The sequence below is a fragment of the Acinonyx jubatus genome, chromosome A2 (assembly GCF_027475565.1).
Source record: "Acinonyx jubatus isolate Ajub_Pintada_27869175 chromosome A2, VMU_Ajub_asm_v1.0, whole genome shotgun sequence".
Taxonomy (NCBI): domain Eukaryota; kingdom Metazoa; phylum Chordata; class Mammalia; order Carnivora; family Felidae; genus Acinonyx; species Acinonyx jubatus.
The window spans coordinates 163,068,760-163,081,668 of record NC_069383.1 but is presented as its reverse complement, the minus strand read 5'-3'; the positions used below and the strand labels follow the sequence as shown (position 1 = coordinate 163,081,668).

Genomic DNA, 12,909 nt, shown 5'->3' with positions numbered 1-12,909 from the left:
ATGTGCTCGGATGGGGACAAACGCGGTGCCGGGATGGGGACACAGAGGGGTGGGGGTGGGGGGCGCAGAAAGCGGCTCGCACCCGGGGCCGGAGGGCGTACCGGCCTCGTCTTAACCAGACCGCGTGACGGCCTGTCTGCTGAGCCGGGAGGGATGCCCAGACGCGGGGAAGCACACTCAGGGCCTCTAGGGGCCTGCCCCGGAGCGCCAAGGGCTGTTCTTTCCTGCAGGGCCCCGGGCCAGGCTCCCCCACTCCCTCCCGCCTGCCCCGGTTCCCCCAGGCCCCATCTCAGGAAGCTCTAGAAGGGCCTGCGGAGATGCGGCTGGGGGCAGGGTCCAGCCAGGCTATTTGCATCCAGGACAGGCTGTTCTAGGAAATCCTCCTAAGTGAGCCTCCGCCGGCCCTAACCTCATTCCCACCAGGCCCCGTGGCAGCAGGGAGCTGTGGCCCCTGCCGCACGCACCCACATACGTGCACGCGCACGCCGCCTGCAGGGCTGACCCCCCCACCTGCCGGCCATCCTGGGTCCCACCGGCTCCTGTCCCCTGGGACGGCCTGGGCTCCCGGCTCCAGAGGCGACACTTGGCTGCCAGGCCTCTTGGGCCTGCCGACCCAGGGCCCCGGACACACTCACTCCCAGCACCGTGTGTGTTTGGGGCTATGAGGGCAGCAGGGTTTGTGACACAAAAGCAGCTGACTTCCCCGGTGGCCCTGGGGCGGCTGGTTCCCACATCTGTATCACCACCAGCAGGACCCAGCATTGAGGCCGAGGGAACACGGTTGGGGACAAGGCTGGGGGCGGGGGGCCAGGACACGGGCGGCAGGAGACCCCCACGCCCACGACAGCAAGCCTCAGAGGCGGGCCGTGACTCTCACCAGGGTGACTCTGCCCGGGGACGTCAGCGGCTGTCACATCGGGGGGCCCCTGGCGTGGGGGGTGCAGGCGAGGACCCTACTTGGCCTGCGGTGCCCGGGGCACCTCCACAGGGAGTGACCCTCCCTGATGTCAGCGGTGCTGGGTGGGAGGGCACACCCCTCACCATGTGCGGGTCCCCTGTGGGCCTCGGTAGGTGGGTTTCAGTCTAAAACTTTTTTCTCCTGCGATTTATTTATGTATTTGTTTGTTTGTTTATTTGTGAGAGCGCCCGTGCATGAGCGGGGGAAGGGCAGGGGGCGAGCGAGAGAGGGAATCCCAAGCAGGCCCCCCACTTGGCACAGAGCCCAATGTGGGGCTCGATCCCGCGACCCTGAGATCGTGACCTGAGCTGAAATCCAGAGTCAGACGCTGGACCGACTGAGCCCCCCCCGGGTGCCCCTAAAATACATTCTGAAGCGATTTCTAAACATGCCCATCGGCAGGCCCCACTGCACCGAGATTCTGGTCGCCCCGGGGGAGCCGGGCCCGGGACTCTGCCCCGATTCCTCCCCAGCTCTCCCGTCTGGAGGCTGGCAGGGACGGGGCGCAGGGAGGAGGGGCGGGGGCTCCCCTGAGTCTTGAGGGCCAGCACGTGCCCCTCACTGGGATGGCCTGTCCCCTTCACGACAACAGGGACTCCTGTGCGCGGTCTCTGTGGAGTCCTTGTGCACCCTTGGCACACCATTCATTCATTCATTCATTCATTCATTCATTCATGGAGGAAGGTGCCAGAGGTTGAGCCAGAGGCTGGTAGGGTCCCTGAGGGCCACAGCTGCCCCGGGCAGCCGGCGGCCCGTGTGAGGCCCGTCCACACAGGAAACTCCCAGCGGGTCAGTGAGCCAGACCCTGGTCTAACGGCTACAGGGGCTGTATCCCATTTTATCCTCTCGATGGCCCCGCGAGGAAGGTTCTGTTCCCTTACCCCGGTGAGGAGGAGTCTGCGGGCGCAGGGCCACTCTGGGCCTCGTCGACGTCCTCCTGGCTCACCCCTGCCTATTGGGGCTTTAGGACGGCCCCTCGTCTCTGCCTACCCTGCGGGGTACGGGGTGCCTCCGGAGGGTGGGGCAGCCTGAGCCGTCTCTGTCTCTGGAGGGAGAGAAGGCAGGGGCCAGGCCGTGACGTCAGGGGCCTCTGCTGCCACCAGGCTCCTCGTCCCGTGGGCCATGTGACCCCGGGCAGCCCCTCTCTGCTCTGAGCCTCGGTTTGCCCCCCTGGATGATGGGCTCCCAGCCCCCTCGCCCACGGGTGCTGGCAGGAGGGGGGGCAGGGGCTCTGACTGCCTGCAGGCCTGTGACCCTCTGGCTCCTCCCACACAGGCATCTCGTCCCCGGTGAAGAAAACAGAGATGGATAAGTCACCTTTCCACAGCCCGTCTCCCCAGGACTCCCCCCGCCTCTCCAGCTTCACCCAGCACCACCGGCCTGTCATTGCCGTGCACAGCGGTGAGCACGTGGGCCCCAGGCAGGGAGGGGCGGCTAGGCCCTCTGATCAGGCACCCCCCCCCCCCCCCCCGCTTGGGCCGGGGAAGTCCCTCTGGCCATCTGACCGTGAGTCCCGGTGCCATAGCCTCCCGGCTGGGCCACAGCACCCAGAGGTGTCATGGTGCGGAGCGCCTGGCCCTGATTCAGGCTCTGAGGCCTCAGTTTCCCCCTCCATACAGGAAGGAGGTACAGTCTGGGCTTGCCCGTCCCCCCGCTCCCCTTAGCTCACACTCCACCCCCACGGGGTTGGGTGGTCACAGAAGGAGGCAGACACTCCCGACGCATGGCTGGACACACACAAGGACACACAGGCCATACAGGGGTGCTCCTGGCCACAGGGACAGGAGGCCTCACACGCGACAGAGGGAGACCGACTTGAGCAACCACAGGGCACGAGCCGAGCTGGTCACGGTGCACCTGGCTCTCCTTTGCTCGTCCGTCCACGGGGGCTCATAAACGTCCCCCTCCCAGGGCTGTGTTTCGGGCCGAATGGGCTAATCGCGGTAAGGGCTCGCGTATCGCCTGTCACCCCATTGTCCTGATGGCGACGATTTCGCTGCACACAAGGGCAGGCACACACGCAGGGAGGCAGGCGAGAATCAGAACAGTGCAGTGGTTCGGATCAGGAGTCGGCAGAGCAGGCCCGCGGCTGCCTGTTGTTGTAAATAAAGTTTTATTGGTGCACGGCCCTGGCCGTCCATTTGCCTGTGGCAGCTTTCAGACTTCAGCGACAGAGGCAAGTAGCTGCGAGAGACCGTGGGGCCTGAAAAGCCAAGAAGACTTACTCTTTGGCCAGGAGCCAGAGAGAGGAAGGGGGCGTGAGCTACCTTGGGGGTGACGGAAACGTTCCAGGATTACAAAGCGAATATACTGGAAGTCACCAGATCGTTTAAAAAGAGAACGCAAGCAAATGACACACGGGCTCGCCACTCAGCCACGCACAGGAGCGGGGCGCCCCCACCCACTGCCCCGCGGACGGACCCCGACACGCGATGCTCAGGGAGGGACCCAGACACGAGGGGCCCCAGAGTATCTGAAACCCATTTCTGTGAAACATCCAGAACAGGCTCATCCCCGCACAGGAAGGGGACTCATGGGGGGAGGGGAGTGTGATGGCTGAGGGGGACGGAGTTGCTTCTCGGGATGCTGAAAATGTCCCACGAGCCATCGTAGCAGTGGTTCCACGGTCCCCAATCGTGCCAAAGCCCAGTGAAGTGAATACTTGGAAAGGGTGAACTTTATAGTATGCAAATTGTATCTCCACGGTAAAAACAATAGTGACCACCAGCCCCTTGAGGAAAGAGCCAGCCAAGCCCTGGGTTAGGGTGTGGGCCTTGGGGCCAGACCCTCCCCCGGGTCTGCTGCCTGGTCTCTGGGGGGGGGCGGGCGGAAGGGACGTAACCTCTGACAGCCACCTCATCGTCCGGGTTAATAACAAAACCAGACAAAACCGGGGCGGCAACAGAACGCCGTGGGCTTGTGGTAGAACGTCATCGAATTTGGGCGTGTAAGAAACAACAGGGCCTGGCCGGTGGCAGGGCTAGCTGGGTCCTGCTCTGTCCTTATTGGAGGCACCGGGGCGCAGGGGACACCCGCACCCCGAGACGCAGCCTCCAGTGACCGTCCCGTCCTGGTCTCCACAGGGATCGCCCGGAGCCCTCACCCCACCTCGGCCCTGCACTTCCCCACGACCTCCATTCTGCCCCAGACGGCCTCCACCTACTTCCCGCACACGGCCATACGCTACCCACCTCACCTCAACCCCCAGGACCCGCTCAAAGATCTCGTGTCGCTGGCCTGCGACCCAGCCAGCCAGCAACCTGGACCGGTGAGTTTGCGGGGGGGGGGGCGACTCGGGCCTCCCCTCGGCCCCACGGGCCGCCTGCCCACGCGGGGCCCCGGGCGACGTCCCCCGGGGCCCCGGCTGGCACTCAGCCTCCGTGTTGAATGGCCTTGTGGATGACAGGGCCACCACCTTCCCTCGTCTGAAGCGCCCGGAGCTGGGCCAGGTCAGAACCGAGGCTCTTTCGCGTGTTGGAACCGACGGCGCGTAGCTGGCCCCAAACCCGCCACGGTCCCGTGGCTGCGGCGCGGGCCCACGCTCGCCAAACACCCGCGGAAGCTTTTGGGGCTCAGAGCGGTTGCGCCTTCCGGAGCTGGGGCCGAGGCGGTTGGCCGCAGGCCTGCCGGTGAAGGAGGCGGGGCGCGTGCGGACCCAGCCGCGAGGCCGGGTGTCGTTTAGGGTGAGGTGGCGTCTCGTGCAAGGAGAGCAGAGGGAAGAGAGCGGCTTGAGGAGGAGACGAGGGGTCCCCGATGCCGCCGCGGGCCTGCGGGCTCAGGCGAGTGGGCACCAGAGGCACCCACCAGACTCGTCCCGGCCCCCCGGCTGGCCCGGCCCGGCCCTGCTGCCCCTCAGGCCCTCCCCCGGCGGGGCCCGCAGACGGCCGCCCGGGGCAGGGGGGCGCCCGCCGCCTTAACCACCTGTCTCTCTGTTCCTCCCAGTTAAATGGAAGTGGTCAGCTCAAAATGTCCAGTCACTGCCTTTCTGCTCAGATGCTGGCGCCCCCGCCCCCTGGGCTGCCGCGGCTGGCGCTCCCCCCTGCCACCAAACCCACCTCCGAGGGAGGAAGCACGTCGCCGACCTCGCCCTGTAAGCACTCGGGAAGCGGTGCCCGTGGCAGGGCGGGCGTCCCTGAGGGGCCCCCTCCCCTCCCCTCCCCGACTGCTGGGGCCCGGGGCTCAGGCCCGGCCTGCCGGGTGCTGGTGAGTTTGGTGGGTCCCCAGACGGAGGCCCACAGGGGCCCAAGACAGCCTTAGGGAATGGCAGGAGAGGGCCGGGGGCAGTCTGGGGTCCCCGCGCGCCCGCTCCCGGTGACAAGCGCCCTCCTCTGTGCGACGAGCAGGTGGCCGTAGGCGAAGATCTCAAACTGGCGGCCCTGGGGGCAGAAGGAGCCCCCAGGTGCCTTGCGTTTGTGCAAAATGAGAATTTGTCGTTGTCGTAGAATCAGGACAGCTCACTGGAAAATTTCCGGAGTTCTAGACTCTTGGGGGAGAAAGCAGCCGAAATGGGCCCGGCTCCTGCCGGGCGCCCAGGCTGGGCCACGCCTCTAGATGGGACAGCCCCCACCTGACCCCAGAAGGCCTTGAGTTGACTGCCTCGCCTTCTAGAACTTTCCACGCTCTGGATGCGGTTCCAGGTGACAGCTCGCTGGCCCCTCATGCACCGCCAGCCTGGGAAGCGGCTCCCAGAATCGCACTCCCGAGGTCCACCCATCAACGGTGGCCCTGCACCCAGGCTCTCCCTGCACCCCAGTGCGGGCTTGGGCGGGCCGTCCACCCTCCTCCAGGCTGCCTCACTCTGGGCCACCGTCCTCTGGGCCATCCCGTGAGGCCGTCTCAGTCGGTGTCCCCGAGCAGATGGTCTCAGAGACCCCCGACCCCTCAGTCTGGCCCCCACACTGACTCTGAGCGTCTCTCTCCTTTCCTCCCCAAATGAGGTTCCTCACCCGCCTTGAGCAGGAGGGACTGTCGGTTCACCCCCTTCCCCACATGCGCACCCCCTGCCGCCAGCATCCACCGCCTTGCAAGGGGCCCAGGACAGCTTCGCGTACAGAGGGGCTGTCTCCGAATGCCGCGTGCGGCGCAGAGCGCCGGGTTTGAATCCCGTCTCTGCAGCTCGCTCCCTGTGTGTCTTCGGGGAAATGCCCTCCCCTCTCTGAGCCTCCGTTTTCTCAGCTGCAGAATGGGACGGTCACAGAGCGCCCCGTCGCAGGGCTGTGGGAGCGAGCCGATGAGATAGATCGGAGAGAACAGTCAGTGCCCCACCAGGCGCAGAGTAGGGAGCAAATACGCGGGGACGGTGACCTCCTTCCCCGTCTGTGCAGTGGAGCTAATGATCCCGTTTGCTAGATCGAGGCCACTGCGGGTTGAGTGGGACTGTGCCCGGTGCCTGGCACGGACCTGCATTCCTCCCCCTTCCCCTGCACGCGGATTTCACCGGCAAGTCTGGCCTGCCGCCTCTCCCGCCAGACCCCCACCCCCCACCCCAGGGCCTCACGCCCCCCACATACCCCACCCTGGCTGATGCTACCAAGGGACCGTCCCGCCCTCCCCCCCGGACCCCGGGCAGCCCTGGGCATCGTTTACTTGCCAAGAAAACGTAACCGGTCAGATGAAAGCCTCCGCGGCAACATGTGTGTACGCGCGCGTGCGCGCGCACGCGCGTGTGTGTGCCCGCGCGCGTCTGTGTTGAAAACCCCCGGCCTTTCCCCCGAGCAGCCTCCGAGAGGAAAATTAATAAGTAAAGCGCCCTCAATAATTCATGGCGCCCCGCGCGGGCTGCAGGCCGCGGTAGCAGGACCGAAGCACACCCTGAATAATTCACAGGCGGTTTCTGATCATGCATCTCATCTCGTGCCTGCGCTCTCAGCGGATGCCCCGCCCGGGTGACCCCGGGGCCCGAGACCGTGGGCTTTCCGGGGCTGACCCGGATCGGCTGGGGAGGGCAGCGAGCTTGGAGGCGCCGGGTGCTGGGTGCGAAGGCCCGGCTGTGTGACCCTGGGCAGCGGCCACCCTCTCTGGGTGCTCCCGCGCAGCCCCCTGCGCTAACGGGCTCTCGGTCTCTCTCCTCCCCGCAGCCTACTCTACGCCCGGCACGCCCCCTGCAAACCGTTCCTTTGTGGGATTAGGACCAAGGGATCCAGCGGGCATTTATCAGGCACAGGTAGGGGCCGAGAGGCCGGCTGGGGCGGGGTAGGGAGGGGCAGGGCAGAGGGGCCTGCCTGGGCACGCAGGGAGAGGCAGGCCGGCTGGTCCCATGCCGCCCCTCCAGCTGCACCCCTGGCACGGGAGCCAGCTTCCCATACCCTTCCAGGGCCTCGAGCCCACGCCCAGGAATGTGGTACGGCCCCAGACCCTGTGTGTCACCTCCCAGCGGGAGACACGGCAGAGCTGCTGTGAGGCCGGGCTTTGTTACCGCCCCAGGCCCGTTTGTACAGATGGGAAGACTGAGGCCCGCAGAGGCGAAGGGATCTGCCCAGGATCACACAGCACGTCAGCCCAAGCTTGCAGCCCCCGAGCCTTTGTCCCCGCCCGTGCTGCTGGTCGGAGGGACCATGAGAAAGGAGGGCAGGGGGTGGCAGTGGACTCTAGGACTCCGGGGGCAGGTGGGGAAACTGAGGCAGCCCATGGCAGGGGGCGGGGCCTCCCGGGAGAGCACGTGCACCCCCACCCCAGGCTCCAGTCCCAGAGGTGGAGAGGGGAGCAGCAGGGGCAGAGGCGGCATTGCTCCACGGAGTGGGCGCCAGGGTGGGGAGAGGGGGATGGGCCGGGCCAGGACACGGAGGCTCAGAGAGGAGGAGTGAGTTGCCTGAGGCTGCACAGCCCTGGAGGGCAGAGCCCCAGTGGGTCCGGAACTAAGACCGGTGGCTCCCAGCTTCCCGCAGGGTTGGGGTCTGGGTCTGTGCCGCACGCGGGCTGGGAGTGTGCTGCCAGATGGTGTCTGGGGGTGGTGGCTGGGCCCCGGGGCCCCCACCCCCCAGGGCAGCCCCTCCAGTGCCCAGATGCACAGAGAAAGCAGCCCGGGGCTCCCCAGCATCTCCCAATTGCCGGAACCGCAGAGCGTGGGCATTTGTGGGACCCCGGGGGCCACATTTGGTTGTTCCCGGGACCGTGGGAGGGTTTCCTGCAGCAGAGTCCATGCGCAGGGACTGAGGGGGACATCGGGTACCTGGTAGCTACATCCCCCTTCCTCGGCGGGGACCAGAATCGGCCGGGGACCCTCCGGGGCGGACCTGGTTGCTGCTGGCAGCTCACCGGGGCCAGAGTGTATGGAGAGGAGCCAGCCATCGCCCTCCCTCCCTGCCCGGGCCTCAGCAGTGAGTGCTCGCCCCTGACTCTGCTCACCCACTCTGAACCTCCGTCTCTTCTTCTGGCCTTGGACACTTCCCGGGGGAGAGTCTCGGAAAGGCCCACAGCCGTCGAAGCTGGACCAGTTTTATCTAGAAAGGGCTCCAAAAGGCAGACACTGTCCCACATACCTTCCACACCCCGAGTATTAAGTGTTGTGCCTTGCTCAGAGTCACCCAGAAAGCTGGGGTGACTCCAGGACTCCCCACTTTGAGTTTGGGGTACCCCGTGGGCCACCCTCTCTAAGCCCTGGCGTGGATACTCCCACCCCCCAGGGCTCTGGAACCCATGCATTTCCTCGCCGCCCCCAACCCCACATCCCCAATGGGAGGGGGGGAAAATGTCCTGATTTCTTCAGAAACCAAAGGTAATAAAAATGACAGGGAGGAGGCCTTGCCTGCTTAACCCTTCCCCAGGTCCCCACCCCCCTGCCGCACCTCTCCATTATCGACCGCCACACGGGGGTCCACCCCAGCAGACATCCTAGAAGAGGAGGGAAACCGAGGCAGACCAGGGCAGTGCTTTGGTTCTGCGTGCTTCTCATTTCCCCCTATGGTCCAGTGGGGCCCAGACTGGTAGGAACCTGGGGGAGGGGGCCTCCAAGGCCCTGCCTGGGGAGGGAGGGGTTGGAGCTGGTGCAGAAGTGGCTGGCAGGAGCAAAGGATCAGGGTCCCCGGGCAGGGGACTTGGCACCGACAAAGGCTAGAAACGCCAGAGAAGCAGCTTGAATGGGGGGTTTGTCCTGAGGGCCGTGGGGAGCCATGGAAGGGTTGAGAGTGAGGGAGGAGCACAACCAGATCTGAGAATGAGAAAGAACTCTTGGAGGCTGGCATTGGTGGGGGGTGTGGGGCACGGAAGGGAGATGTCAGATTGATGGGAGACTCCCAAGGGAGCCTGGGTCGTAGAAGAGGTGAGGCCTGAGTCCGGGTGAACGGGAGGGCATCCCTGGGAGAGACCCTGCCCACGCTGCTGTTGGCTGGACCACAGATCTGTGGACTAGGGGCACCCCAGTTCCCTGGGGGTCAGGTGCCCCTCTCTGCTCCCTGCAGACCCTGAAGGGAAGGAAGGGCGGGGAGGAGGAAACCATGAGACCCTGTTCCCCACTCTCGGAGCCCCTGTGCAAAGGGCTCAGAGGCCTCTCATTTCTGACCCAGTCAGCACTTCTGCGTCTGCCTTCATTATTCCTGGGAGGTTTGCTTTTCTCTGCCCCCCCCCCAGCCCCCAATCCCAGCCTAGAGCAGCTCTGTCCCTCCCCATGCCCTTCCCATCTTCTGCGTCCTCGCCAGTGCCCCTCCCCTGATCAATATCCCCCTCCTCCATCAGTGCCCCTCCCCCATCAATTTCTCCTCCCCCATCAGTGTCCCTCCCCCAGATCAATATCCCCTTCCCCATCAATATTTCTCCCTGGTTAACATCTGCTCCCCCATCTACGCCCCTCGCACATTGGTGCCCCTCCCCCGGGTCAATTCAACTGATCGCCTCTGGTCAATTACCTTCCTTCACCTCCCACATAAATCCCCCCAGCCCTGAGCAATCTATCACTTTTTTGGTCCCCAGATTGGGGCTCCGCGGACCCTGATACCTCTGCCCCCTCCCCAACGTGGTGGGGTCCCCCCTCCAGCATTTCACACCAGGATCCTTTCTGCCCAGAAGCACATGACACCCGTCCAGCAGATAGATGAGCCAAGGACCAGAGGGGTTAAGCCGCGTGCCAGAGCCGCACTGGCAGCTCCAGCCAGGCCCGGGGGGAGTCCGCAGCCGGGACCTCACCCCCGGTTCCTCACCTCGGTCCCCCAGTCAGCGGAAGAGGAGGATGTTAAGTTACTGGGACCAGAGGCCTGGGAGGGAGGAGGGAGGAAGGGAGCAAGGGCCAAGGGGAGGCCACCATGGGGGAGGGTCACGCCCAGAGTCTGTCTGGTTGCCAACAGAAACCAGACATGAGGTAATGGCCAAGATGAACTTGAACTTGGCTGGAGGTGGGGGGCTGGGAGCCATGGCGCCAGTTCATTGGGATGGCCCGCAGGGCGGCCTGGTTGGAGGGGCACGATTGATTTACAGCAGGGGGGGGGGGGGGCAGCGCTACTCAGCATCAGTTGGGGGGGGGTCCCCAGGCCGGCCCCACGCAGGTGCAGTCGATGCATTTCCAGGGGGAAGGGTCTGTTCCCCGTGACTTCCCTGTGGAGACCAGGACTGGAGCTGTCCCCGATCCCGAGCCTCAGTACCACCCCCCCACCCCACCCCCCACCCCCGTAAAGTGGAAGTCATGGCCCCTCAGCGGCCAGGCCAGAGGTCCGACCTGGGCAGGGGAGGAGCGGGGGCTGGAACCACACAGGCCCCAGCCTCAGTTCCACTTTGGTGCTCCCACGCTGGTGGACTTAGGCAAACGGCTTGACCTCTCTGGGCCCCTGTCTTCTTCCCTTTGAAACGGGGTGGCGGCCAGGGTGGGGGCAGTGTTTGTTTAAAAAAAGAAAACGAAAGGAAACAGCCCCGATCGATCGCATGGCCTGGATGTAAGGGGGCACATCCTCTCCCCTATTCTGTGCTCAGGGCACTGAGGCTCAGAGACCTGGTTCTCAGCAAAACCACAGGACGCTCGAATAGATTGACATTGCAGGTAAAGAAAAGATAAAAAACAAATCAATTAAAAGAAAACCGTTGTAGCATTAAATATATTCTGCAAGCCGCATGTTACGTGCCGGAAGCTTTCTCTGGGGCTTCTCCAGAATTCAGATTTCACTGGGCATCCTGTACTTTGTGTAGCAGCCTTGCTCTGGAGCAGGCACTCGCCCAGGGTCACCCAGCAGGTTATGACAGGTCCGGGATAAGGGAGGCGGGGGTCACAGGTCACAGGGAGGTGGGTGTGGGCAGTGGCCAGCGAGGTCAACAGGAGAGTCTGACCCCCATCTCTCTCTCTCTCTCTCTCCCCCGCCCCTTTCTCTCTCTCTGTGTCCCTGTCGGGCACCCAGTCCTGGTATCTGGGATAAGAAAGATTTCTTCCCACGCCCTGCTCCTCCGTCGCGGGAATCCCAGGGGGCCGCACAGCCGGCCCCTGGCCCACGTTTTCAGTGGAAAGTTACAGCAAGCAAGAACACCCCGCCGACTCCCAGCCTGGCCGAAAAGACAAAACAGGCACATACGTACACACAGGAGGAAAACAAGCAAAAAGGAAAAAAAGGCAAAAAAAAAAAAAAAAAAAAAAAAAAAAGACAAACGGAAAAAAAAAAAACAAAACACCATAAAAATCAACCCACCCAGCCAAGAAGACAAAAGGTGAAGACAGCAACCGTTCAGACTCTCGGGACGCCACCGCCGGACCAGAGGGCCAGGCCCAGCCACCGCTCGGAGGAGGTCGGGGCGTCTTCCTAAGTTATTCATCTCCTCTGGCTGCTGCTCCGGAAGGTCGGGCGCCCGCTCCCCGCCTCCACCCAGGACCAGGTGAGCGCGGCCTGGTGCCCCTGCCCAGGCCCCACGGGGCAGGACACCCAGCCAGGCCACCTCTGCCCGACGTGGGCCGGGCCTCCGCCGAGTGGGGACGCAGGCGCTGTGGGGACGGTGGGGGGCCGGTGAGGACCCCAGCCGCGGGCAGCAGAGGCCGCCCTGGAGGCCCTGGGCGGGCAGGGAAGCGACGAGGGCAGAAGAGGGTTGTGGGGAGACCCTGCATGTCTCCAGGGGACTGGGACGCGCGGCAGAAACTTTCTCCGGAGCGTCCTGCCCCGACGCGTGCACGCGCCCGGCTGGGCTCGCTGGGGACTTGGTCTTTCAGCCCCAGGCCTGCCCTGTTTGGGAGGAGAAGTCTCTATGCAATTGACCCCCAGCTCCACCCCTCGGCATTGGAGGCCACCCCACCCCGCACCCCGCCGCCGGCCCTGCTCCACACGCCCCCGGGGAGGGACCCACGTTGCACACACTGTAAGAAATGCACTTTCCGAGGAAGGGGCTGGGGCGCATGGAGAGACCCAGAGCTCCCCGGGAGGGGACACCTGTCTGGAGCCTCCATCCACCCGAGCCCTGGGAGGGGAGCCCCCCCCCCCCCCCGCCGCCACGTAGCCCACGGAGGTGGGAGGTGAGAGCGAGTGGTTTAAGTGCCTGATTCCCACCGCCCGCCCCCCTTTGTCCAGCTGGGATGCGAAATGGCCGGGGGCCCCTTCCATTCCCTCCCACAGCCCGGCTGCCTCCAGTCACTGACCCTCATTGCTGTGCCCCCCTCAGAGCTAGAGAGATGGGACTCCCCCCCACCCCCACCCCACCCACGGTCGGCCCAAGGGGCAGAGCTGGGCGTCCCTCAAGCCCTGCTGCGCTCGGGCACAGGGGTGGGATCTGGGGAGCCAGCGGGCCCTCCCTCGCCTCCTCTGCCAGTGCCTTACATCCTGGAGCGACACCCCCTCCCTGGTGCCTCCCGGCCCAAAGGGGGACCACGGTTTGCACTTTCAACTTCCCCCCGCCGAAGTGGGGCGCAGCCAGGGAGGTGCATTGTGGCCGGGCCCCCACAAGGAAAGCAGGCCGGTCACTGTAGTCCACGTAGGCCTGGATGGGGTCGGGGGTGGGGGGGGGTTCTGGCCAGGGGAGGGAGGGGCCGGCGCCTAGGGGGGTCCCCTGTAGCCATG

At 65.0% G+C, this 12,909-nt stretch overlaps 2 protein-coding genes across 7 annotated transcripts in view; both read left to right on the top strand.

Moving 5' to 3' along the window:
• The window catches only part of NFIC (nuclear factor I C), a 60,634-nt gene extending 49,087 nt beyond the window's left edge, over nucleotides 1-11,547 (top strand). For 2 of the 6 annotated variants that reach the window (XM_053220120.1, XM_027049357.2), the window contains exons 7-11: nucleotides 2,234-2,359; nucleotides 4,042-4,226; nucleotides 4,901-5,048; nucleotides 7,036-7,121; nucleotides 11,272-11,547. In XM_053220120.1, the coding sequence (XP_053076095.1) occupies nucleotides 2,234-2,359; nucleotides 4,042-4,226; nucleotides 4,901-5,048; nucleotides 7,036-7,121; nucleotides 11,272-11,289 (563 nt within the window). In that variant the 3' untranslated portion in view covers nucleotides 11,290-11,547. Of the gene's footprint in view, nucleotides 1-2,233; nucleotides 2,360-4,041; nucleotides 4,227-4,900; nucleotides 5,049-7,035; nucleotides 7,122-10,852; nucleotides 10,920-11,271 lie in introns of those variants that run through there. The other 4 variants (XM_053220121.1, XM_027049359.2, XM_053220122.1 and 1 more) reach the window with 3 other exon arrangements.
• Nucleotides 1-12,909, top strand: part of TEKTIP1 (tektin bundle interacting protein 1) — a 119,500-nt gene that overhangs the window by 41,899 nt on the left and 64,692 nt on the right. The gene's annotated exons all lie outside the window — the stretch shown is intronic.